We start from the raw sequence: 24498 nt of genomic DNA, 5'->3' as shown, positions 1-24498 counted from the left end.
GCTGCCCCATACAGTATAATGCCCCCATAGACAGCCCCATACTGCATAATGCCCCCACATGTGCCTCCATACAGTATAATGCCCCCACATGTGCCTTCATGCAGTATAATTCCCCCTTAGCTGCCACCATACAGTCTAATGCTCACACAGATACCCCAATACAGTATAATGCCCCCACAAATGCCTCCACACAGCGTAATGCCCCTATAGCTGCCCCATACAGTATAATGCCCCCATAGCTGCCCCCATGCAGGATAATTCCCCCACACCGTATTATGCCCGTAGCTGCCCCATACAGTGTAATGCCACACCGCTGCCCACGTAGCTACCCCCACAAAGTATAATGCCCCCTTAGCTACCACCATACAGTATAATGACCTCAAAGCTGCCCCCTTACAGTATAATACCCCCACAGGTGCCCCATACAGTATAATGCCCCCTTTTCTGCCACCATGCAGTATAATGCCCACACAGAGTCCCCTATACAGTATAATGCCCACACACAGCAGGTTCGTACTGGCCCAGCAGAGTAACAGGGGATCCTCCAATGGGCCCAGGCACTGACACAATAATGTGCCACAAAGATCAAGCAGAAGACCATCATTCAGACTCATCCCCTCTGGTGGGAACTCAAGGAACTCCAGTGCGCCACTATCGAGAAAGATAAAAAAATACACGGCGCACATGGTGCATCCTCCCAAGGTGATTGGAGCATGGCATCCGATAAAGAACGGTGCTCACCTGGTAGCGTTGTGCTGGGAGCACAATGTCCTTGTTGGTGGATAGTCAGGGGGGTCTGCAGCCTGGGATTCTTCCGGTGACCCGTAGGGTTCCGTTGGCAAAGGATATAGGAGTTCGGTAGAAAAAGTGAATCCCACTGAGTTGGGCTGTTCCTCCCCAGTGCAAAAATAGGTCCAGCAGGTTCCGTCAGTAATAGATTGCTGGTGTGGATTTCAAAAATTTCTGGGTGTGAAGTTGGACTTTTCCTCTGCCTACCATCCTCAGTCTAATGGTCAGGTCGAGAGGATCAACCAGATTTTGGAGTACTACCTACGCCACTTCTTCTCCAAGCAGCATGATGACTGGGTGCAGCTGCTTCCGTGGGCAGAGTTCTCCTACAAGAATCACACCAGCGAGTCTGCTAGGAATACACCTATTGTCTACGGCCAGCACCCAAGAATTCCTCTCCCGATGCCTGATACTTCCGAGGTACCTGCAGCTGACTCCACGTTTAGAGACTTTTTGCTGATCCTCCATCCTAATGGCAGTGGACCGAATGAAACGGAAGGCTGACACAAGGAGAAGAGAGCCTCCACGGTTTGTTCCTGGCTGTCGTCCAGGAATATCCGACTGAGGGTGCCGTCATGTAAATTTTTGCCCCCAGGTTCCTCGGACCATTCGAGGTCCTGCAGCAGATCAACCCTGTCGCCTACAAGCTTCGGCTGCCTCCCACCCTCAGGATTCCCAACTCCTTCCATGTCTCCCTCCTGAAACCAGTGATCCTGAACCGCTATTCCAAGATTCCCAGCCCTGCGGTTGCCTCCAGCGGCCCTTCTGACATCTTTGAGGTCAAGGAGAACTTGGACACCAAGAGAGTGAGAGGAAATACTTTTTATTTGGTGGATTGGAGGGGGTTTGGCCTTGAAAAGAGGTCCTGGGAACCAGAGGAGAATCTCAATGCTCCTACTCTTCTGAAGAAGTTTCTCTCTCGCTCTGGTCCCAAGAAGAGGTGGCGTAAGAGGGGGGATACTGTAATGTCCGTGGCTGCGGGCCGTCAGCTCCAACCTTCCCCTGACAGCCGCAGCCACGAGTCGGCAAGTGCTGGCCCCAGCCTCCTCCTCAGGAGATGCCAGCGCTCGCGTCCACTCACCTCAGCCGGATCCCATAGGGATCTTAAAGGGGCAGCGCGCACCGGACATTCTGATGACCCTTGTCCCGTGAGTACCCTGGATTATAGCCCCCTGCTTCTATGCCTGCGCGTTGTTGTTGTTCCCTATAGTTTGTCTATGTGATGGCCTCCTAGTGTGTTCTAGTTCCTGTACCTGTTCCAGTTCCTGTTCCTAGCATTCCATACCTTCCTGGTCGAGCACTGTGTTGTGCCAAAGTTGTGTCATGCTGTTCCACTTCTGACCTGCTTCACCTCACCTGACGTCTACCTGCTGCCTAGTCCAAGCCGAGCCTGCCTTGCTACTGTCCGAGCTGCCACAGGTACCCTATACGAACTATAGACATTGACCTGCACCCTGTTGGCCAGCTACCTTACCGCCAAGGCAGTACGGTCCAGTGGGTCCACAGACCCTTCGTGACACCGTCATTGTGGTTTTTTCTTAGCCTCACGAAGAGACCGATCCTGTCTTGAAACAGGATTCATTACATGTATTTTATTTTCTAAAAAAACCGCAACAATAAATAGATAACAGATCCTCTCTGTAGTAGTCCAGAAATGTTTTAAATCCACACCAGCAATCTAATACCGATGGAACATGCCGGACCTATTTTTGCACTGGGGAGGAACAGTGCCGCTCAGTGTGATTCCCTTTTTCTACCGAATTCCTAAGTCCGCCACTATCGACATGCAAACATTACTGGGAAAATATGTCCTAGATGGAAACCTACAAGGACATGATTTCATTATTCTCAGACCCATAATCCTCTTCAGTTGCGTGTTCTGTTCATTTTGCAGGCCAGTGTAAGCGTCCAGATGTTGAGGGGATGATCCCTGTAGACAAAGAGTTCTATAATGTGGGCGAGTCTCTGACATTGCAATGTGAGGCTGGATATCGCTCATTACATGACTTAAGGTATGTTTGATGCTTCCGCTATCTACGACCTTACACCCCAAACCCCAATAAGAGACCACACATGAATTTTGGTGTAAAGGCCACAGCAGCCATTTATTAAACACACCTTTTTTCTGAAAAAGAGCATAACCATAAACACATCATAACTCCATGATAACATCCTGCTCTATTTCCCAACTCCAGATAAAGGATCCTTGAAGGCACTTCAATCATTAAACTCCATCGTTTCCTTATTAGGTCTGGACCCCTTACCCTACAGCCGTTCTGCACCTGACCCGAGGGCACCAACCATGTCCAAGACCTCTCTCTCCCTTCCTGGGGACCCTGCCCATCAGGAATATATATGAGCTGGGTAACCACTCCCCAGCCCCTCCAATACTATCCCGGGTTAAACGCCCCGAGTTCTCTTGCAACAATCTCCATTGTTGCTTCTCCTTCTTACCATTCCGTGCCTCCAAAGACCCCTCCTCCTACCGCCATCGCTACTGTGACAAAACAAAACCCAACCGACAAATTCCCATAAACAGGAGAAAATACTGGGAGGGCGGGCGGGACAAAACTTTCTCCTGTTGTCCAGCGGGAAAGAGGGCTGCCTCTTCCCCGCATGGACTTATATACTTTATTCTCCACCCACCACATATAGATACATTTTGCCCCATGCCCCTTTCACATAACCCTCCAATCCCTATAAATATAGCCTAAAACATAATACCTAGAACATAATAGCCTAGAACTCCCAAACACCTAGTCATGCGCTTCCTTCATTACGGCTGCGCCTACATTACGCTGGGCTTACTTGACTTAAGGTATGTTTGATGCTTCCGCTATCTACGACCTTACACCCCAAACCCCAATAAGAGACCACACATGAATTTTGGTGTAAAGGCCACAGCAGCCATTTATTAAACACACCTTTTTTCTGAAAAAGAGCATAACCATAAACACATCATAACTCCATGATAACATCCTGCTCTATTTCCCAACTCCAGATAAAGGATCCTTGAAGGCACTTCAATCATTAAACTCCATCGTTTCCTTATTAGGTCTGGACCCCTTACCCTACAGCCGTTCTGCACCTGACCCGAGGGCACCAACCATGTCCAAGACCTCTCTCTCCCTTCCTGGGGACCCTGCCCATCAGGAATATATATGAGCTGGGTAACCACTCCCCAGCCCCTCCAATACTATCCCGGGTTAAACGCCCCGAGTTCTCTTGCAACAATCTCCATTGTTGCTTCTCCTTCTTACCATTCCGTGCCTCCAAAGACCCCTCCTCCTACCGCCACGACAATCATGTGTGACCCCTTACACATGATTGTCCCTCCACAACTGCAGGGCTTTCTCCATGCCCTCCTTAATGTCCAGGGTCCACATATCCAGACCCACCTCGTTTAGATGAACACCATCCGCCCTGAGGAAACCTACCTCTCTACCCTCCAACTCCTTATGCCGCACCACAACACCGCCATTGCGTGCCACAAATCTGCCAACTACCTTGTTGACCTTTGCTCGCGCTTTGTTTAAGCTATGTACGGAACGTGCCTGCCGCCACACCTTGCGAGCCACAATATCAGACCATACAATAACCACTCCTGGGAACGCCGACCACAACCGCAAAAGGTCAATCTTCACATCCCTCACTAAATCCCTGGACGACCGAATGCCCAAATCATTGCCGCCAAGGTGCACCACTAAAATATCCGGCGCCCTGTCCAAACCCGCATAAAATTGTACCTCTGGTAACAGCCTACACCACAGCATGCCCCGCAGGCCCAACCATCTGACCTGCACTTCTGCGTTATCCATGCCCAACTGCCGTCCGGCCGGACGAACATCAGCACGCACACCTCCCCAGTGTACGTAGGAGTGCCCCATGATCCAAATCAAGCAGGGACCTGCACCTAAAACAACACAAAACAACAACGTAACTACTCCATATCCACCTCCAGCACATCTTATCTCCACCGCCTCACAGCAAATGAGGCCGCACATACAACCTATATCGGTCTGACTCCCACCTACCGATCTTCTTAACCATCGCCGGGGATAAACCCCACCGAGCTGCTTCCGTAGCTGCGCCAATTCTAAAAGAATGAGAGCTAAAACCTGCTCCACCTCTGCCAGACAACAGGATACATTTTTTGAACACCTGTGAAAACTGGAATTTTGACAGAGACAGCCCGTCTGCATGAACCAACAAGGATGCCGGGCCCTCAGGCCTCACTGCAACAAACTCCCGAAAACAGTGGACCGGGCACACCTGCGACCCAGGTAACTCATACAAGCGCACCACAAAACCTCTACCTTCCTGATCTGTCTTAGATCTACGGAGCAAACAAGAAAGGCAGGAGCCATCCAAATCCACATCAGCGTACAATAAACCCCCTGCCACACTCTTACTGGCCGACACCAACTCCGATATCCGGAACGCCCCAAAGAAAGCCAAAGAAAAGGCCAGTGTAAATAGCCGCACTTCAAATGCTGAAACACAAACCTCCCTCAACAACTCACAAATTGCTACCAACAGCTCAAATGACACCGGCTTCCTGAGATCCCTAACTGCGGAACCCCTCCTGAAACCCTTCATTGCCTGCCTGACCAGAAAGGACTTAGTCACGTCCTCCTCACCTTTCTTCTTGAACCAAAAAGCCAAAGCCGACAAACTCCGCGCAACCGTTGCTGCAGACGACCCCTCACTGTACGCATTTCCTATAAAATACAGCAAACACGCCTGCCGATCTGCAATACCTGCCTGCGCATTTTCCAACAACGCCTCCCATACCTGCCATACCGCACTGTACCTCTGCCACGTGACCGCACTAACCGACCTTTCCACAAGCGACATCGCCATTGTCACACCACCTTCCACAGATGCTCTGGACACGGCAGGCCATGAGACTCCGCCCCCGGCGCCAGCAGACGAAACCTGTCCCACTGTTGACGAGAAAGGGAATCAGCCACAGAATTCAGCACCCCAGGAATATGCACTGCCACAAAATGCGCATTCAACATCAGACCTCTCAAAACTAAATGTCGCAATAGTCGCACGACTGGCGGAGAATTAGCTGTCTGCGCATTAACGGCCTGAACGACCCCCAGATTGTCACATACGAAACGCACTCTCCGGTCCCGCAGACAATCTCCCCACAACTCCGCAGCCACCACAATCGGGAACAATTCCAGCAGAGCCAAGTTACGGACAAAACCACATTCATGCCAAGCATCTGGCCAAACTCCTGCACACCACTGCCCCTGGAAATAAGCCCCAAATCCACAAGCACCTGACGCATCAGTATACAGCTCCAAGTCCACACTAGACACCGGCTGATACATGAGCACCGACCGCCCATTATAGGTCTGCAAAAACTCCCCCCACACCAACAAGTCAGCTTTCAACTCCGCCGACAACCTAATAAAATGATGATGGGAATGCACCCCTGCGGTAGCACTCGCCAATCGCCTGCAAAACACCCGCCCCATGGGCATAATCCTACAAGCGAAATTCAAATGCCCCAACAAGGATTGCAAGTCCCGCAACTGTATCTTTTTCCTGCGCAGCGCACTCGCCACCAACTCTCTCATCTCCAGCAACTTATCATCAGGCAAGCGACACTCCATATTATCTGAATCAATCATGATTCCCAAAAACTTAATGACCGTCGTGGGTCCCTCAGTTTTTTCAGGCGCCAAAGGTACCCCAAAATCCATTGCCACTCTCTCCATAGTGTGTAGCAATCCTGCACACACATAGGTACCCGGCGGACCGATAAACAGAAAATCATCCAGATAATGCAGGGCAGATTGCACCTGCGCCTCCCGACGGACCACCCACTCCAAAAACGTGCTAAACATCTCAAAATAAGCGCATGAAATGGAGCAGCCCATCGGGAGGCAACAATCTACAAAATATTCCTCCTGCCAATAACATCCCAGCAAACAAAAACTATCCGGATGCACCGGCAATAAACGAAAAGCGGCCTCAATGTCAGTTTTTGCTAACAGAGAGCCCTTCCCGTATTTCCGAACCCAAACAACCGCCGCATCAAAGTTAGTGTAACTAACCGCGCACAGGGCCGGATCAATGCCATCATTCACCGACTCGCCTTCCGGATAAGACAAGTGATGAATAAGGCGGAATTTATTCACCTCCTTTTTTGGAACCAAACCTAACGGGGAAACACGCAAATTCTGAACAGGCGGGGAGGAAAACGGACCCGCCATGCGGCCCAACGCCACCTCCTTCAGCAGCTTATCCGTAACCAGATCAGGCCGCGCCAAAGCAGACGACAAATTACGGACTACCCCGTCACGTCCAACCGACGTACACGGAATCCGAAAACCTTCTGAAAAACCTAACCACAACAACTCCGCTACTTTCCTATTTGGATAGCCCCTTAAAAACGGGAGCATCCTTTCCACCCTCACCGGCGTCGCCCCTCTTCTGCTCAGCATCTCCCTGCCTGCCCCTATGCTTCTTGAAGCATCTGGACAAACCATGGGCGCCTCCGCAACCGGAGCACTCGTGCTTATACCTGCAGTCTGGGCCGAACTTGCAATGCCCCTCATTATACTGCCAGCAACACCCCTTTCCTGAGGATCCTGACCGACCCGCTGCTGACCCCTGACCGCCGGCCGTATCCCGAAAGGGCTGCTGACCCTGTTTTGGCGCAGACATCAGCCGCATCCACAAACTGATATCTTTGTGGTCCCATCGCAATGACGGGCGCACCGACTTCCGTTGACGAAACTGTTCGTCATACCGCAACCAAGCATTACCGCCGTATACACGATACGCCTCCCCTACCGAATCCATATAACAAAATAACGCCGAACAGTTCTCCGGCGCCTTCTCACCCACCACACTAGCCAATATAGCGAAGGCCTGCAGCCAATTCGCAAAAGTCCGAGGAATCAAGCGATACCGCCGCCGCTCCTCCTCCTCCTTCTTACTTTCATCCGGTTTCCACCGGTCCAAATTAAACTTTTCTAAAGGCAGCAAAGAAAAAATCTCAACATATTCATCTTTCCAGATCTTTTCCCTAATCTCCACCTTCAAATGCGCCCCCAGCGGGCCCTCAAAGCACACATAAACCTCGCCTTTTGCCGCATCCGCCAAACGCACATCCTCCACCACTTTCTTAACTGTACTATCCGCCGCATCCACCGCTTTTTCCACCGCCACTACGGCACCCACAACCGGCGCTACGTCACTAACACCCGCCATCCCTGCCGCAGCCGCACCAGAAATCGCCTCGTTAACAACTGCACTCCCTGCTGCACTAGAAGACGCCTCACTAGCAGCGCCCCATACCCTCGCTGGCGACTGCTCTACGCCTGGCACAGTTCTCATAAAATATTCCTGCATCCCTCTAAACAACAATTGCATCTGCGACATTGACAACATCCCCCCCACATCCCCCCCACACATCCCCGGCACCACATCCGTGGTAGACTCACCCGTACGTCCCTGAGGTGACCTCCCAGCGGACGCGTCCATCACTCCAGATAATCCAGGCGTCGGTCGTGACGATCCTGGGGAGTGGTGCTCCTGCACCCCACGCTCCCCGTAGCTCCGCACACTTCTTGTTGAGGAAGCTCTAGGCCCAGCGGAACGCGGCCCGTCCATGATCCTGCCACCCGCTGGTGGCGCGACATATCCAGCCACGATCCTGCCACCCGCTGGTGGCGCGACTTCAGCCTGACAGCCCTGCCGATCCAGTCCTTCTGCAGGGCTGTCAAAATAAAATCTCCTTGTCGCCTCTTGTCTTGCAGACCGCTGCCCCCCCTCGTCCGGATGGGGCCCGGCGTCACTCACCGAAGCTGCCCGGGTCCTTCCGGTCGCTGTCGCTGTCACACGCCTCCCTGCTCCTGCAGGAGGCGATCTCGCTCCCCATCCAGAGGCCGCTCGCCTCTTCCTACGCGTCGGTCTTGTAGTCCGGACGTCTGTTTGCAGAGCTCCTCCGGCACCTGGAGCATCGGCGCCGGAGAAAGCCGTCACTTCCTGTGATGCGCGCGCATCCGGTCCCGCACGCACATCCGGCCTTGTGCGCGCATCCGGTCTTGCGCGCGCATCCGGTCCCGCCTCCACTTCCGGCGTCGTTGTTTGAGACAGGAGGGAGGAAGATGGCCGCCGCGGCCCCCCCCCTCCTGTCACCTCCGATCTAGCCCGCCTGATGGGATTCCTCCCAGACCTCCACGGACCGTCGCCAAGGTGCAGCTCCGGACCAGCAGGAGGAGGAGGGTCCCTGGAGGGGCTCCCTCGGCGCCGACCAGACCGAGGTGCATCCGCAGAAGAAGGCCTCTCCTGAGGCCCGGAACGCCTGCTGCTGCGTCCCTCACTCTCCTCTCCAGCCGCTGCGCCTACATTACGCTGGGCTTACTTGAAAGGACTACTTGTACAAGTCGGCAGCCTAATGACGTTTGGGATAACCCGCCAAAGTGTATTGGTGAGTACCATCCAAGTAATGATGGAGTAATCGAAATCAGTAGAAGCTGGAAGCTACTGTCTTGGGTTAAATCTCAAACGTTACTTGTAAAATCTCCAGCTCATCAGACTGGAGACCAGACCTTTAGACCTGTGTTGTCCAAGCTAGTTAAGCAAGGTTCTGGTCGCCATATATGAAACTTCAACTGCTCCGAAAGGCATAAGAAAATCCACAAGACACTCCGTTATCCACTTCACCGTCCGTAGGATCAGGATTTCTGTAGGACTGTCCTATATGTAGACCACTCAATAATAGACGCACGTGATCTTATGGAACTATGGGTAGAATTCAGGAGATATGGGCGTCGTTTGGTGGGGACTCTCTGAATCTGTTGATATTGGGAGTTATGGTATTCTCCCATAATACATAGGAATATGAAACCATTTTACATATCCACACTCTCTGAGAAATATGAATTGGCATTAGCGAATAAGACATAAAATGGCCAACCAAACATCATGCCGAGACCCTTCATAGACATATTATAATCTTCAGCCCAGTGACTATTTTGCTTATTTTGCAGCTCAATGTTCGAAACCATCTGTAGTGGGAATTATATCGGCAGACAAGGAGTATTATGAGGTGGGTGAATCTCTACCAGTTCGATGTAGGAATGGATATCGGCCATCACGTCAGAGGATTTATTGTGCAAATCCCCGGTCAGATAATGAGTGGAATCCTTCCTTACGGTGCCTCGGGAACTACCGTCAAGGTATTGAACTATTATATAGACTGTTAGAGCTCGATACAGATAATGGATGGTTGTGACTGCTCTAAGAACCATTTAGTAGTAACTCGTACATATTACAACTCCTCCAGTGCACTGCTCCGTATAATAACCCAATGTTGTATAAAGGTTAGCCTACACGGAAAATGTGCTATCATATAAATTATCTGTGGATGTGACACTGGGCTCGTCACTGCATATAATCCCAAGCTCTCATAGAAGGACATTGTTACCTCATAGTTGGTCATCACAGGTATAACTGCCCTTTGGCCTCAATCCAAAATCTGGGACAGCACCCCTCAATTACCATGTGGCATTTATAATACTGGTACCTCCTTATGTGGCAGAGGTGCCTTTGGATCCAGTTAGGCAAATGGGCCCGGATGTGAGTGCCACCTCCGCCCCCTATAGCTACACCCCTACATCTTATGTCTCCCAGGTTGGGACTTCTTTGCTTGTGGTGGCCAAATAAATAGATTCCAGGAACAATATAATGGAGACCTAAAATATTCCCTATAGAACAGTATATGAGCACCTTGATCTCCAATAGCTCAATGTAGAATATTCCCCTTATTTTTTTATACCAATCCACCAATAATTGTGACATATAATTCTTTAGCTCAGATTCTTACATGCCATCTAATAGACAGTCGGATGCTGCTAGCTGCTTTTAGGGCACCACTAGCCCCTCTATCCAACTGGGCCACTGTGTAGCTGCATCGGTGTACATGTGACATGTTCTCCTACACACCGAATGTGATGTGAACACATCCTTAGTTTGAGAATGACCCCGGGAAGCCAAGAATATTCTCACACTGTGGCCGTACAGTTGACACTACTTTTGTGGTTTCATATTTTTCCTCTTGTCAATTTGTATTGTCTCAGAAGACTAACTTTTTTTTATATGATCGTGACCCAGTGAGACTACTTTTTAAAATATACAACTAAATTCCTAATAGGGACATCTGGAGAGAAACTTGGGGTACTGATGGAGTATTTATATTGAATATTAAGGTTCCCAAGTTTTGGATCCTTTAGGGTTGGTCTGATTAATTGGGATGGTAACGTTAGGGTTTGTTCACACGCGGCCGATTTGTTGTAGAAGTTTCTGTGATTGTTCCATACACCTTAATGCGGCTTCCAGAAAAACCCACACCTGCTGCCGAAACAACCCAAATTACATGTGTGGAATGGATCTTACTTGTGTGACCTACAAACAATGAAGGAACTTTACGCCATGATCTTAACCCCAATATAAGCAAATTGATTTGCTCTTCAGTAATGAGATATCTTATTTTGCAGGTCAGTGCGAGTATCCGGCTGGGGAGGGGATGATCCCGGCAGACAGGCAGTTTTATAGTGCAGGGGAATCTCTGACCGTGCAATGTGACGTTGGATATCGCCCATCACATGAGAAGATTTCATGTATAAACCGACAGAATGACGTTGCGTGGGATCATTATCCACGGTGTATCGGTGAGTACCACAGCTCCCAAGTCTCCCAGATTCTGAGTGCTCGTCCTCTGTCCCAGGTGTCCCCTATCCTCTCCTACCAAGTCCTAAATGATAGCCAGGAGGACCATCAACTGTCCGAAGAATTCAACAGTGTCTCATCTGAGACCTTGATAGTTTCGCATGGTATATTTCTAGAAACCCCTACATGTCTGCGAATGGTATACATAAAGTCAATGGGACCCATGCCAGCGCCGTCATCACCTTCTGCCTAGTGGGCCAAAAGTTTCTTGCCCCCCCCCAACCCGTATTCCATCCAGAATGACCCTGCCGCTTTTTTTTATATACAGCTCGATGTGAGAAACTAGCAAATACCAATAGGTACAAAATATCCGGATTGAAACCTTATTATGATGTGGGGGAATCTGTACACGTGTGGTGTAGACCTGGATATAGTCCGTTACATGTGATGATTACATGTGTGACCCTACAGACGAAGGATGACTGGGATAATCCTCCGCAGTGTATGGGTGAGTAACTCCTACATATATCATCACTACTATAAATTCTCGCTGTAATACATAGAACTGGATTGGAGCCCTGACTTCTCCAGACCCCGCCGGGAGATCAGAGAGTAGTGCCAACCATTACATGAGTGTTACATGTGTGACCCCACAGACCTTTGATTAGTGGGGTTATCCTCCGCAGTATATGACAGAATAGTTACTACAAAATCCTAGCTTTAATACATAGAACTGGACATGAGCCCTGGCTACTCCAGACCCCAATGTGAAGCCCCTCGCAGAGGGGAACTGAGTATTATGCCCGATATACATAACATCTAGCGTGGTGGCCGCATGCAGCCCACTTTGCCATTCTGTGCAGTCCTATTATGTTTAATAGTAAAGGATCAGTCAAGGACAGTTTCCCTCAGAGTTGAGTCTCATTCTCCTAAATAGAGCTGAGATGCAATACCAGACATAGCCCATAAACAAGAGTGGCACTGTTTCTGGAAAAAAGCAGCCAATTTAAAATCTGATGACTCCATTGCGTTGCTAACATAAATAACTTGTGATCCTGATGCAGCAGCGGGATGGTCTGCTTGCTGCCTGTAATATCCTGATATCCTTCAGTGTCTCATCGCCCCGCGGCCGTACTGGTCCTTGGTTGTTTGCAGACAGAGGACTGTAGAGATCACCTATTGCATTCGGCTAAGACTGAATATGATGTTGCTATGTGATTCTGTTCTATAATGCTACATATTGAAGGGTCTTAAACTTTATATGAATGTGTAAGGGACTAACTTGCATGTTCCCTCCCCTTGACTTAAGGTATGTTTGATGCCTTTCGCTATCTATGACCCCTCCACCTCCCAATCCCAATAAGAGACCACAACTTGAAGTTGGTGTAAAGGCCACAGCAGCCGTTTATTAAATACACACCTTTTTTTATGCGATAAAATAGCATAACCATAAAACATCATAAAACACTCCATAATAAACATCCTGCTCTATTTCCAACAAAGGATCCTTGAAGGCACTTCAGGCATTATATAAAAAAAACTCCATTGTTTCCTTGTTAGGTCTGGACTTATTGCCCTACAGCCGTTCTGCACCTGACCCGAGGGCACCAACCATCTCCAAGACCTCTCTCTCCCTTCCTGGGGACCCTGCCCATCAGGAATATATGCCATATCAGCTGGGTAACCACTCCCCAGCCCCTCCAATACTAGCCAGGGTTAAACGCCCCGAGTTCTTTTTCAACTATCTCCAATGTTGATTCTCCTTCTTCCGATTACGTGCCTTCAAAGACCCCTCCTCCTGCCGCAATTGCTACTGTGACAAATCCCAACCTTCATATTGCCATAAAACAAGAGAAAAGTAATGGGAGGGCGGGCGGGCGGGACAAATCTTTTCTCCTGTTGTCCAGCGGGAAAGAGGGCTGCCTCTTCCCCGCATGGACTTATATACATTATACTCCACCCACCACATATAGATACATTTGCCCACCAGCCCCTTTCACTTAACCCTCTAAATCCCTATACACATAGCCTCAAACATAGTAGCCTAAAACCCCAAACACCTTGTCATGTGCTCCCTCCATTACGGCTGCACCTACATTACGTTGGGCTTACTTATCTAAAATTATGTCTGTATGCCTTTAAATCTGTGTTTATCGCTTTAAGTATTTCATGCTGTCATGTTATGTATATATTGTAATGCTTTCTTTACGTTTGTATATGCTGTGCAGCCCATTTACCATTGGTGATGGAGGGCTGGTGGGTCGTCGTTTACCAATGTGCCCCCAGTCCTTTCCATTACTGCAGGTGGAGGTGTTTGGCGTCAGTGTGAGGCCAGACAGAATCCGACACTGATGTAATGGTGTGGCGCTGTGCTGTGCACCAGGACACTAGTTAGGAGGTGCCAGTGGAAAATCTGAAAGCTATAAAAGGCAAAAGATTGGCACAATTTCGGGAGTGTGCGGCTAGCCCGCGTGTAGTGCTGAGGGACCCTGTGTCTGCTGAAAGCTTGTAGTTGGTCTCTGTACTGAGGGACTTTGGAACTACTGTGCATGCAGTGGGGCCCTGACTTTGGCCACCACAAGGCTGGTGGTGGCAGGGGCGTAACTAGGAAACACTGGGTCTCAAAGAAAACTTTTGACTGGGCCCCCCTCCCCTGGGTGCTACACACAGCCCCCTTTGGTAGATGGTGCCATACAGCCCCTCCCCATAGGCAGCGCTATACAGTCTCCCGTGTAGACCACGCTATACAGCCCCCCTGTAGACAGTGCTATACAGCCCCCCCTGTAGACAGAGCTATACAGCCCCCCCTGTAGACAGTGCCATACGGAACCCCCTGTAGACTGTGCTATACAGACCCCCCCTGTAGATAGTGCTATACAGCCCCCTGTAAATAGAACCATGAATGGCCCCTAAACAAATAAAACAAAAAACTTTCTACTTACCTAGGCCCCTTTCCCGCGACGAACGGAGCTGCTCCTCAACGCCGATGACGCAGATACTATTGAATGTGGCGTCGCTACCGCTGTAACAGCCATAGCGGATGCTAGTGTAGCCTCTGGCATGGGGGGTTTGTGCCGGCAGGCGGCACGGGCCCCCTCATGCTGTGGGCCCCGTAGCAGCCGCTATTACGCCGCTGGGTGGTCGGCTGTGATGTGTAGAGACGGGAAGCAGAGTGGTAAAGTGAGTGGATTAGAGGAGCTTAACCCCTTAACGCTCAGCGGCGTAATAATCCGTCGTGCTAACTGTATCGTTAGCGCTCAGCGACGGACTATTACGTCGCGGGAGTAACGACCATTTCGGCCGTCCTCCCGACACATACAGGAGCTGTGACAGCTGCTGTCTCATACAGCAGTTTCCGCAGCTCCTACAGCGGGGACCGATCGCTGTGTCCCCGCTGATTAACCCCTTAAAAGCCGTGTTCAATAGCGATCACGGCTTTTTAGGGGTTAAGTTACCATCGACGGCCTGCTACACGATAGCGGCTGGCGATGGTGACTATGGCAACCGGACACCAAACAATGGCGTCCGGCTATGCCATCGACGGAAGCCTAGTGGGTCCTGACGAAGTCAGGACCCACTATGCTTGCTGTCAGTGAGTAGCTGACAGCTCTAATACACTGCACTACGCATGTAGTGCAGTGTATTAGAATAGCGATCAGGGCCTCCTGCCCTCATGTCCCCTAGTGGGACAAAGTAATAAAGTAAAAAAAAGTTTAAAAAAAGATGTGTAAAAATAAGAAAATAAAAGTTTTAAAAGTAAAAATCCCCCTTTTTCCCTTATCCGTCCTTTATTATTAATAAAAATATATAAACAAACAAATAAACTATACATAATTGGTATCGCCACGTCCGTAACGGCCTGAACTACAAAATTATTTCATTATTTATTCCGCGCAGTGAACGCCGTAAAATAAAATAAAAATAAACCGTACCACAATCACAATTCTTTGGTCACTTCACCTCCCAAAAAATGGAATAAAAAGAGATCAAAAAGTCGCATGTACCGAAAAATGGTCCTGATCGAAGTTCGTTACGCAAAAAATAAGTCCTCGCACGGCTTTATTGATGGAAAAATAAAAACGTTCTGGCTCTTAGAATAAGGTAACACAAAAAGTGAGTGATTGTTTACAAAACGTATTTTATTCTGCAAACGCCATAAGACATAAAAAAAAATAAACATCTGGTATCGCCGTAATCGTATCGCCCCGCAGAATAAAGTGAATATGTCATTTATAGCGCACGGTGAACGCTGTAAAAAAATAGAATGAAAAAGCAATAGTAGAATTGCTGTTTTTTAGTCACCGCGCCACCTAAAAATAGAATAAAAACTGATCAAAAAGCCGCATGCACCCCAAGAAAACTACAATGGATTCCTCAAGGGGTCTAGTTTCCAAATTGGGGTCACTTTTGGGGGGTTCCCAATGTTTTGGCACCACAAGACCTCTTCAAACCGGACATGGTGCTTAATAAAAAGGAAGGCCGGGGCTTCAGTCCATTACCGCACTAGGGCCCCATGTGGGATATTTCTCTAAACTGCAGAATCTGGGCAATACGTATTAAGTTGCGTTTCTCTGATAAAACCTTTTGTGTTATAAAAAAAAATGGTATAAAAGAGGATTTTCTGGAAAAAATAAAATATGTAAATTTCACCTCTATTTTGCTCTAAATTCCTGTGAAACACCTAAAGGGTTCATAAACTTTCTAAATGCTGTTGTGAATACTTTGAGGGGTCTAGTTTCTAAAATGGGGTGTTTAATAGGGGTTTCTAATATATGGGCCCCTCAAAGCAACTTCAGAACTGAACTGGAACCTAAAAAAATAAATAAATTAGGCAATACTTCGCTTCTTACATTATACTGATAATGAGCCGTGCCCACCCCGAGATGACCCCAGTTTTGACCGTTTGTATAAACGGAGACCCCTATTAGACCGTTCCAGTGCCCGGTTATCCCAAGCATACCACCCCCCCCACCCCACCCCCCCCCCCGAGAAGTGTATTTCTATTGATGAGTCCTTGGTAGATTTTAAAGGGAGTTAATGCAAAAATTGTGTGGGATTTGGTGCACCCACTGCTGGGCCAGGGTTACCACCTCTACCTGGATGATTTTTATACCAGCGTCCCACTCTCTAACTGGCTCGCTTCCAGAAGTCCTGCGGCATGCGGCACTGCTAGAAGAAATCTGAGAGGCCTCCCTAAGACTCTGCAGGGTAAACACTCAGAAGGGGTGAGAGCAGGGCACATTCTAGCAGCAACATATTGTGTGTCAAGTACAAGGCAAGAGAGATGCCACACCAGTATCCATGTACCTGTACGAGGTACCAGTACAGAGACCCCCAAACCAGACTGCATCCTGGACTACAATAGGTACATGGGAGGGGTGGACTTGTCAGATCAAGTCCTGAAGCCCTACAGCGCCATGCGGTGTGGTATAAGAAGCTGGCCGGGCACATCATACCGATGGCATTGTACAATGTGTACGCGCTACGTCGATGTACAGGCCAGAGGGGAACTTTCCTGGAATTTCAAGAGGTGGTTATCAACAACCTAATCTTTAGGGACCAGGGGGGGGGCACCCAGTACTTTTGGAAGCGGGGCCACACGCATCGTACCAGGGCAACACTTTCCAGGAGAAGTTCCCCAAACTGGCAAGAAGGGAAAAAGTCAAAAGAGGTGCATAGTCTGCTATAAGAGGGGGATAAGGGATGACACAATATATCAATGTGACACGTGTCCCGAAAAACCAGAGCTCTGTATAAAAGAGTGTTTTAAAATTTATCATCCAACCCTTGGTTTATAATTTACCCCAATTTTACTTACCCTGATGCACTCCGCACAGCTTATCCCCCTCATCTTTCCCTTCTGAGCCCTGCTGTGTGCCCAGGCAGCTGATAACAGCCACATGTAGGGTATTGCCGTACCCGGGAGAACCCACATTACAGTTTATGGGGTGTATGTCTCCGGTCAAAATGCTCACTACACCTCTAGATGAATGCCTTAAGGGTGTAGTTTTTAAAGCAGGGTCACTTCTTGCGGGTTTCAACAGTACTGGTACCTCAGGGGCTTCTGCATACATGACTTCGCACCAGAAAATCCCCAGTAGGCCAAATGGTGGTCCTTTCGTTCTGAGCCCTCCCATGGGCCCAAACCACAGTTTATCACCACACATGGGGCATTGCTGCACTCTGGACAAATTGCGCAACAGAATGAGGTATTTTATTTCTTGTGAAAATAAGAAATTTTCAGCCAAAACTGCATATTATTGGAAAAAATTTATTTTGTTTTAATTCCCAGCCCAATTCAAATAAGTTCTGTGAAAAAACTATGGGGTCAAAATGGTCACATTACCCATAAATGAATTCCTTGATGGGTGTAGTTTCCAAATTGGGGTCACTTCTGGTGGGTTTCTATTGCTTTGATACCTCTGGGGCTCTGCAAATGCGACATGGCACCCGAAAACCAATCCAGCAAAATCTGCACTCCAAAGAACACACAGCGCTCCTTCCCTTCTGAGCCCTCCCATGGGCCCAAACGGCAGTTTATCACCACAAATGGGGTATTGCCGCACTAAGGACAAATTGGGCAACAAAATGGGGTATTTTGTTCCCTGTGAAACTAAGAAATTTTGATCACAAATCACATCTTATTGGAAAAAATGCAATTTTTTTAATTTCACAGCCCAATTCAAATACGTGCTGTGAAAAAACTGTGCGGTCAAAATGGTAACAACAACCATAAATGAATTCCTTGAGGGGTGCAGTTTCCAAAATGGGGTCACTATTGGGGGATTCCAACTGTTTTGGCAACTCAACACCTCTCCAAACCTGGCACGCTGCCTAAAATATATTCTAATAAAAGAGGCCTCAAAATGCACTAGGTGCTTCTTTGCTTCTGGGGCCTGTGTTTTAGTCCACGAGAACACTAGAGCCACATGTGGGACATTTCTAAAAACTGCAGAATCTGGACAATACATATTTAGTAGTGTTTCTCTGGCAAAAGCTTCTGTGTTACAGAAAAAAAATGTAATAAAATTTAAATTCGGCAAGAAAAATGAAATTTGCAAATGTCACCTCCACTTTGCTTTAATTCTTGTAAAATGCCTGAAGGGTTAAAAAACTGTCTAATTACTGTTTTGAATACTTTGAGGGGTCTAGTTTTTAAAATGTTTTTTTTTTATCAGGGTTTCTAATACATAGGCCTCTCAAAGCCCCTTCAGAACTGAACAGGTACCTTAAAAAAAGGCTTTTGAAATATTTTCTTAAAAATATGAGAAATTGCTGTTTATGTTCTAAGCCTTGTAACGTCCAAGAAAAATAAAAGAATGTTCAAATAACTATGCCAATCTAAAGTAGACATATGGGAAATGTGAACTAGTAACTATTTTGGGTGGTATAACCGTCTGTTTTACAAGCAGATGCATTTAAATTCTGAAAAATGCTATTTTTTCAAAATTTTCTCTAAATTTTGCAATTTTTCACCAATAAACACTGAATATATCGACCAAATTTTACCACGAACATGAAGCCCAATGTGTCACGAGAAAACAATCTCAGAATCGCTTGGATAGGTTTAAGCATTCCGAGGTTACCGGGGATTCCACGTTACTCTGTGACCGGGGATTCCACTCCAGGAGAAGCCAGTGAAGTCACTGTCCATAAATGGACACAGACGAGAGGGGCTTCTCCTGGAATGGAATCTCCGGTCACTGAGTGAGACATAAAGCGGAGTAGTCCAGGAGCGGAATCCAGGGGTTTGTTCTCCTTCTCAGAGCTACAGTGGCGCTATTACAGGAAGGGGGGGGGGGGGGGTGCTACCTACAAGTGGGCTGTGTGGCGCTACCTACAAGGGGGCTCTGGGCTGTGTGGCGCTACCTACCAGGGGGCTGTGTAGCGCTACCTACAAGGAGGCTGTGTGGCGCTACCTACAAGGGGGCTGTGAGCTGTGTGGCCCTACCTACAACATGGGCCTGTGTGGTGCTACCAACAACGGGGGCCTGTGTGGCGCTACATACAAGGGGGCTGTGTGGCGCTACCTACAAGGGGGCTGTGTGGCGCTACCTACAAGGGGGCTGTGTGGCGCTACCTACAAGGGGGCCGTGTGGCACTATTTACAGGGCGACTCTGTGAGTGGCGGGCTGATGGTCATTTTACTGTGAGCGGGGGGCTGATGGTTATTTTATTTTGAGCGGGGGGCTGATGGTTATTTTACTGTGAGTACCTCTGTACATCATGCATCACATATAGCACCTTTGAACATCCTGCATCACATATAGTACCTCTGTACACCCTGCATCACATATTTCACCTCTGTACACCCTGCATCACATATAGCACCTCTGTACACCCTGCACCACATATCGCGCCTCTGTACACCCTGCACCACATATAGCAGATCTGTAGACCCTGCATCACATATAGTATCTCTATACACACTTAACCAAGTATATAACTTCTGTACGCCCTACACCACAAATATGGCACTTCCATACAAAGTGCACCACGTAACGCACCACTGTGAGTGGGTGGAGGGGGGTATGCTAGAAAAAGGTTTGTATACTTTTTCCCAGGGCCAAAAGGTACACTGGATTCTGCAGCAGGTGATAACCGTAATTGTTTTAATGTTTTTTCAGCAGACCAATGTAAGAAGCCAAATCCTGATGAAAGGTACAGACTGTCAGTAGAGGAGGATTACTATGCGGAGAATGAGGTGGTGTCAGTGTTTTGTATTGAGGGATTTCAACCACAAGACCCGGAGATTACATGTAGAAGATCAGGGTCTACAGTTCAGTGGGACAGGACTCCCCAGTGTATAGGTGAGTATCAGCGGAGTAACAGGCCCCCCGAATACCATGTGTTACTTACAATACTGGTGACTTCTTACGTGGCAGAAGGGCTTTTGGACCCGCTTAGGTATCAGGGCTCGGGTGCAAATACTATCTCTACACCATTTGTAGCTATGCCCTTGGGTAGTTTATAGCTTCAGAGAAGACATTGTAATAAAGTGCGTGCTACATATAGAAGCACTGTACACTCTGCACCAGATGTTGTAGCACTGTACACACTGCATCGTTTATAGCAGCTCTGTACACAAATATAGTAGCACTGTATACACTGCACCACAAATAGAACCACTGTACTTGCTGCACCTCAAATATAACCACTGTGCTCACTGCACAACATATAGAACCACCACTGGCGTAGCTATAGGGGTCGCAGCGGTCGCAATTGCGACCGGGCCCCGAAGCCAGGGGGCCCACAGACCCCCGAAGCGCATCAATAAAAAGTTACTATAGTAACTCGGGCCGCGGGCCCCTGTTACTATAGTAACAGACTTTACTTACCTTCCTGGTTCCGGATCGCAGCGGAGGTCCTGACGTCAAGCGCTGTGCGCAGCGCAGGACGTCACAGCGCTATGCGCCGCGCTCAGAATTGAGACGACAGAACTACCGCCGCGGCTGAAGAGGAAGGTAAGATTAGCCCTGACTGGCGGGATCCGACTCCCGGGACCCGCCAATCATCTGTTTTGAAGGGGCCGCAGCACTCGTACGAGAGCTGCTCCCCTTCATTCCTGTCACTTCATTCCGGTCACACTGTGAATCGGTGTCGGCGATTCACAGTGTGAGCGAGTAGTGAAATGAAGGGGAAGCAGCTCCGTACGAGTGCTGCGGCCCCTTCAAAACAGCTGATTTGCGGGTCCCGGGAGACACATCAGCTATTGATGGCCTATCCTGAGGATAGGCCATCAATGTTTAGGGACTGCACAACCCCTAAGCCTACGATGTAGCAGGCTTAGGGGGCCCATGAGACAGGATCACAGATTGTGTGCTGCTGTCTGCTGGGCCCTGTATCTAAGCCAATCACATGGTAGGCTTAGATACATGGCCCATGCGTGATCCTGTCTGCTGGGCCCTGTATATAAATCTACCACACTGTAGGTTTAGATACAGGGCCCCAGCACACAGTAATCTTATACTGTATAAGATTACTGTCTGCTGGACCCTGTATCTAAGCCTACGTTGTGGTAGGCTTAGATACAGGGTCCCACAGACAGTATCACACATGGGCCCTGTATCTAAGCCTAACACACGTGTTACTAATCATTTTGCTTGTGTGTTTTCTTACAGGTTCGGTCGTTGGACTTCGGCGGATTCCAGGACTACTTCGATGACAGCTTTTTTTTTTATTAATAAAATGGTTAATGAGGGTTGTGTGTTTTTTTTTTTATTTCAATAAAATATTTTTTCTATGTCTTTGTGTTTTTTTTTAAACTATATTACTACCGCCTTAGTAATGGCCGCCGGCTGATTGACAGTATCCATTGCTAAGGCGGGGCTTAGTGTTAGCCGGTGCAGAGGCGAACACTAACCCACTTTATTACCTCGGTCCCCACCGCCACCAGGGGTGCTGGGAAGAGTCGGGTACCATCCAGTACTTGACCATCTGTAGTGATGGTCGGCCACTGGGGTGGCCGCAGGCTGGTATTATCAGGAGGGGAAAGGCCAGATACAGTGGTCCTTCCCACCCTGGTAATGCTAGGCTGCTGCTGCTTTATTGTATCTGGCTGGTTATGAAAAATGGGGGGACCCCACGTCATTTAAAAAAAAATAATTGGAAAGAACGATGTCGGGTCCCCCCCCAATTTTCATAACCAGCCAGATACAACACAGCAGCAGCAGGCAGCATTACCAGGGTGGTAGGTGCCACTGTTTTTGGCCTTCCCCAGCCTAATACTACCAGCCTGCGGCCACCCCGGTGCCTGCCCGTCACTACAGATGGACGGGTACTGGTTCGTACCCGGCTCTGCCCAGCACCCCTGGTGCCGGTGGGTACCGGGGTAATAATGGGGGTTAGTGTTGGCCTCTGCACCTGCTAACATTAAGCCCCGCCTTAGTAATGGTGGTTGTCAATCAGCCAGCGGCCATTACTAAGGCGGTGATAATAAAGTTTAAAAAGATACAAGCACATAGAAAAAATATTTTATTGAAATAAAAAAACACAACCCTCATTAACCATTTTATTGAGACTAAAAAAACGCCGTCATTGAAGTCCTCGAATCCGAAGTCCAACAACCGAACCTGTAAAAAAAACACAAACACACAAAAATAATCAGTAACACATAAAGAAGCAAAATTATTATTCTTACCTTTCCTGGGTCCAGCGCTGGAGACGCAATGTCAGCGAGCTGGGCCCTGTATCTAATCCAATCATGTGTGATACTGTCTGCTGGGCCCTGTATCTAATCGTATCATGTGTGATACTGTCTGCTGGGCCCTATATCTAATCCAATCATGTGTGATACTGTCTGCTGGACCCTATATCTAATCCAATCATGTGTGATACTGTCTGCTGAGCCACTGTATCTATTCCTATCATGTGTGATACTGTCTGCTGAGCTGTGTATCTAGTGCTATCATGTGTGATACTGTCTGCTGAGCCCTATCTCTAATCCTATCATGTGTGATACTGTCTGCTGAGCCGCTGTATCTAATCCTATCATGTGTGATACTGCCTTCCGAGCCACTGTATCTAATCCGATCATGTGTGATACTGTCTGCTCAGCCACTGTATCTAATCCTATCATGTGTGATACTGTCAGCTGGGCCACTGCATCTAATCCTATCATGTGTGATACTGTCTGCTGAGCCAATGTATCTAATCCTATCCATAGTTTATAGGGTCGTAGTGCTATAGATATGCTGTCTCCTATACACACATTTTTTTTTTGGGGCGGACATATATGTATTGGGGCTATTTCCCCAGACATTTTAAGCCCTGAGCGTATGTTCACACGGCAGCGTCCGTTACGGCTGAAATTACGGTGCTGTTTTCAGGAGAACTTTTGCATCGGGGCCCATGAGCCTTTAGCTACGCCCCTGAGAACTACTGTACTCACTGCACCACATATAGAATCACTTTGCTTGCTGCACAACATATAGAACCACTGTACTCACTGCACAACATATATAACCACTGTACTCGCTGCACAACATATAGAACCACTGTACTCACTGCACAATATATAGAACCACTGTGCTCACTGCACAACATATAGAACCACTGTGCTCACTGCACAACATCTAGAACCACTGTGCTCACTGTAGAACATATAGAACCACTGTGCTCACTGCACAACATATAGAACCACTGTGCTCACTGCACCACATATAGAACCACTGTGCTCATTGCACAACATATAGAACCACTGTGCTCACTGCACAACATATAGAACCACTGTGCTCACTGCACCACATATAGAGCCACTGTACTCACTGCACCACATATAGAACCACTGTGCTCACTGCACCACATATAGAACCACTGTGCTCACTGCACAACATATAGAACCACTGTGCTCACTGCACAACATCTAGAACCACTGTGCTCACTGTAGAACATATAGAACCACTGTGCTCACTGCACAACGTATAGAACCACTGTGCTCACTGCACAACATATAGAACCACTGTGCTCACTGCACCACATATAGAACCACTGTGCTCACTGCACCACATATAGAACCACTGTGCTCACTGCACAACATATAGAACCACTGTGCTCACTGCACAACATATAGAACCACTGTGCTCACTGCACCACATATAGAACCACTGTACTCACTGCACCACATATAGAACCACTGTGCTCACTGCACCACATATAGAACCACTGTGCTCACTGCACAACATATAGAACCACTCTACTCGCTGCACAACATATAGAACCACTGTGCTCACTGTAGAACATATAGAACCACTGTGCTCACTGCACCACATATAGAACCACTGTACTCACTGCACAACATATAGAACCACTGTGCTCACTGCACAACATATAGAACCACTGTGCTCGCTGCACCACATATAGAACCACTGTGCTCACTGCACCACATATAGAACCACTGTGCTCACTGCACAACATATAGAACCACTCTACTCGCTGCACAACATATAGAACCACTGTGCTCACTGTAGAACATATAGAACCACTGTGCTCACTGCACCACATATAGAACCA

General features: G+C 48.3%; 1 protein-coding gene across 1 annotated transcript in view; it reads left to right on the top strand.

Annotated features, from left to right (window-relative positions):
* Positions 1 to 24498, top strand: part of LOC142692884 (complement factor H-like) — a 32889-nt gene that overhangs the window by 1912 nt on the left and 6479 nt on the right. Inside the window, exons 3-8 of the mRNA XM_075847605.1 lie at positions 2684 to 2801; positions 9153 to 9247; positions 9810 to 9998; positions 11316 to 11489; positions 11816 to 11995; positions 20115 to 20297. Coding sequence (XP_075703720.1) covers positions 2684 to 2801; positions 9153 to 9247; positions 9810 to 9998; positions 11316 to 11489; positions 11816 to 11995; positions 20115 to 20297 — 939 coding nt within the window. The remainder of the gene's footprint in view (positions 1 to 2683; positions 2802 to 9152; positions 9248 to 9809; positions 9999 to 11315; positions 11490 to 11815; positions 11996 to 20114; positions 20298 to 24498) is intronic.

This window comes from Rhinoderma darwinii, chromosome 1 (assembly GCF_050947455.1).
Source record: "Rhinoderma darwinii isolate aRhiDar2 chromosome 1, aRhiDar2.hap1, whole genome shotgun sequence".
Taxonomy (NCBI): Eukaryota; Metazoa; Chordata; class Amphibia; order Anura; family Rhinodermatidae; genus Rhinoderma; species Rhinoderma darwinii.
Note: the sequence above shows the minus strand (reverse complement) of the source record. Positions and strands in the feature narration are given on the sequence as shown.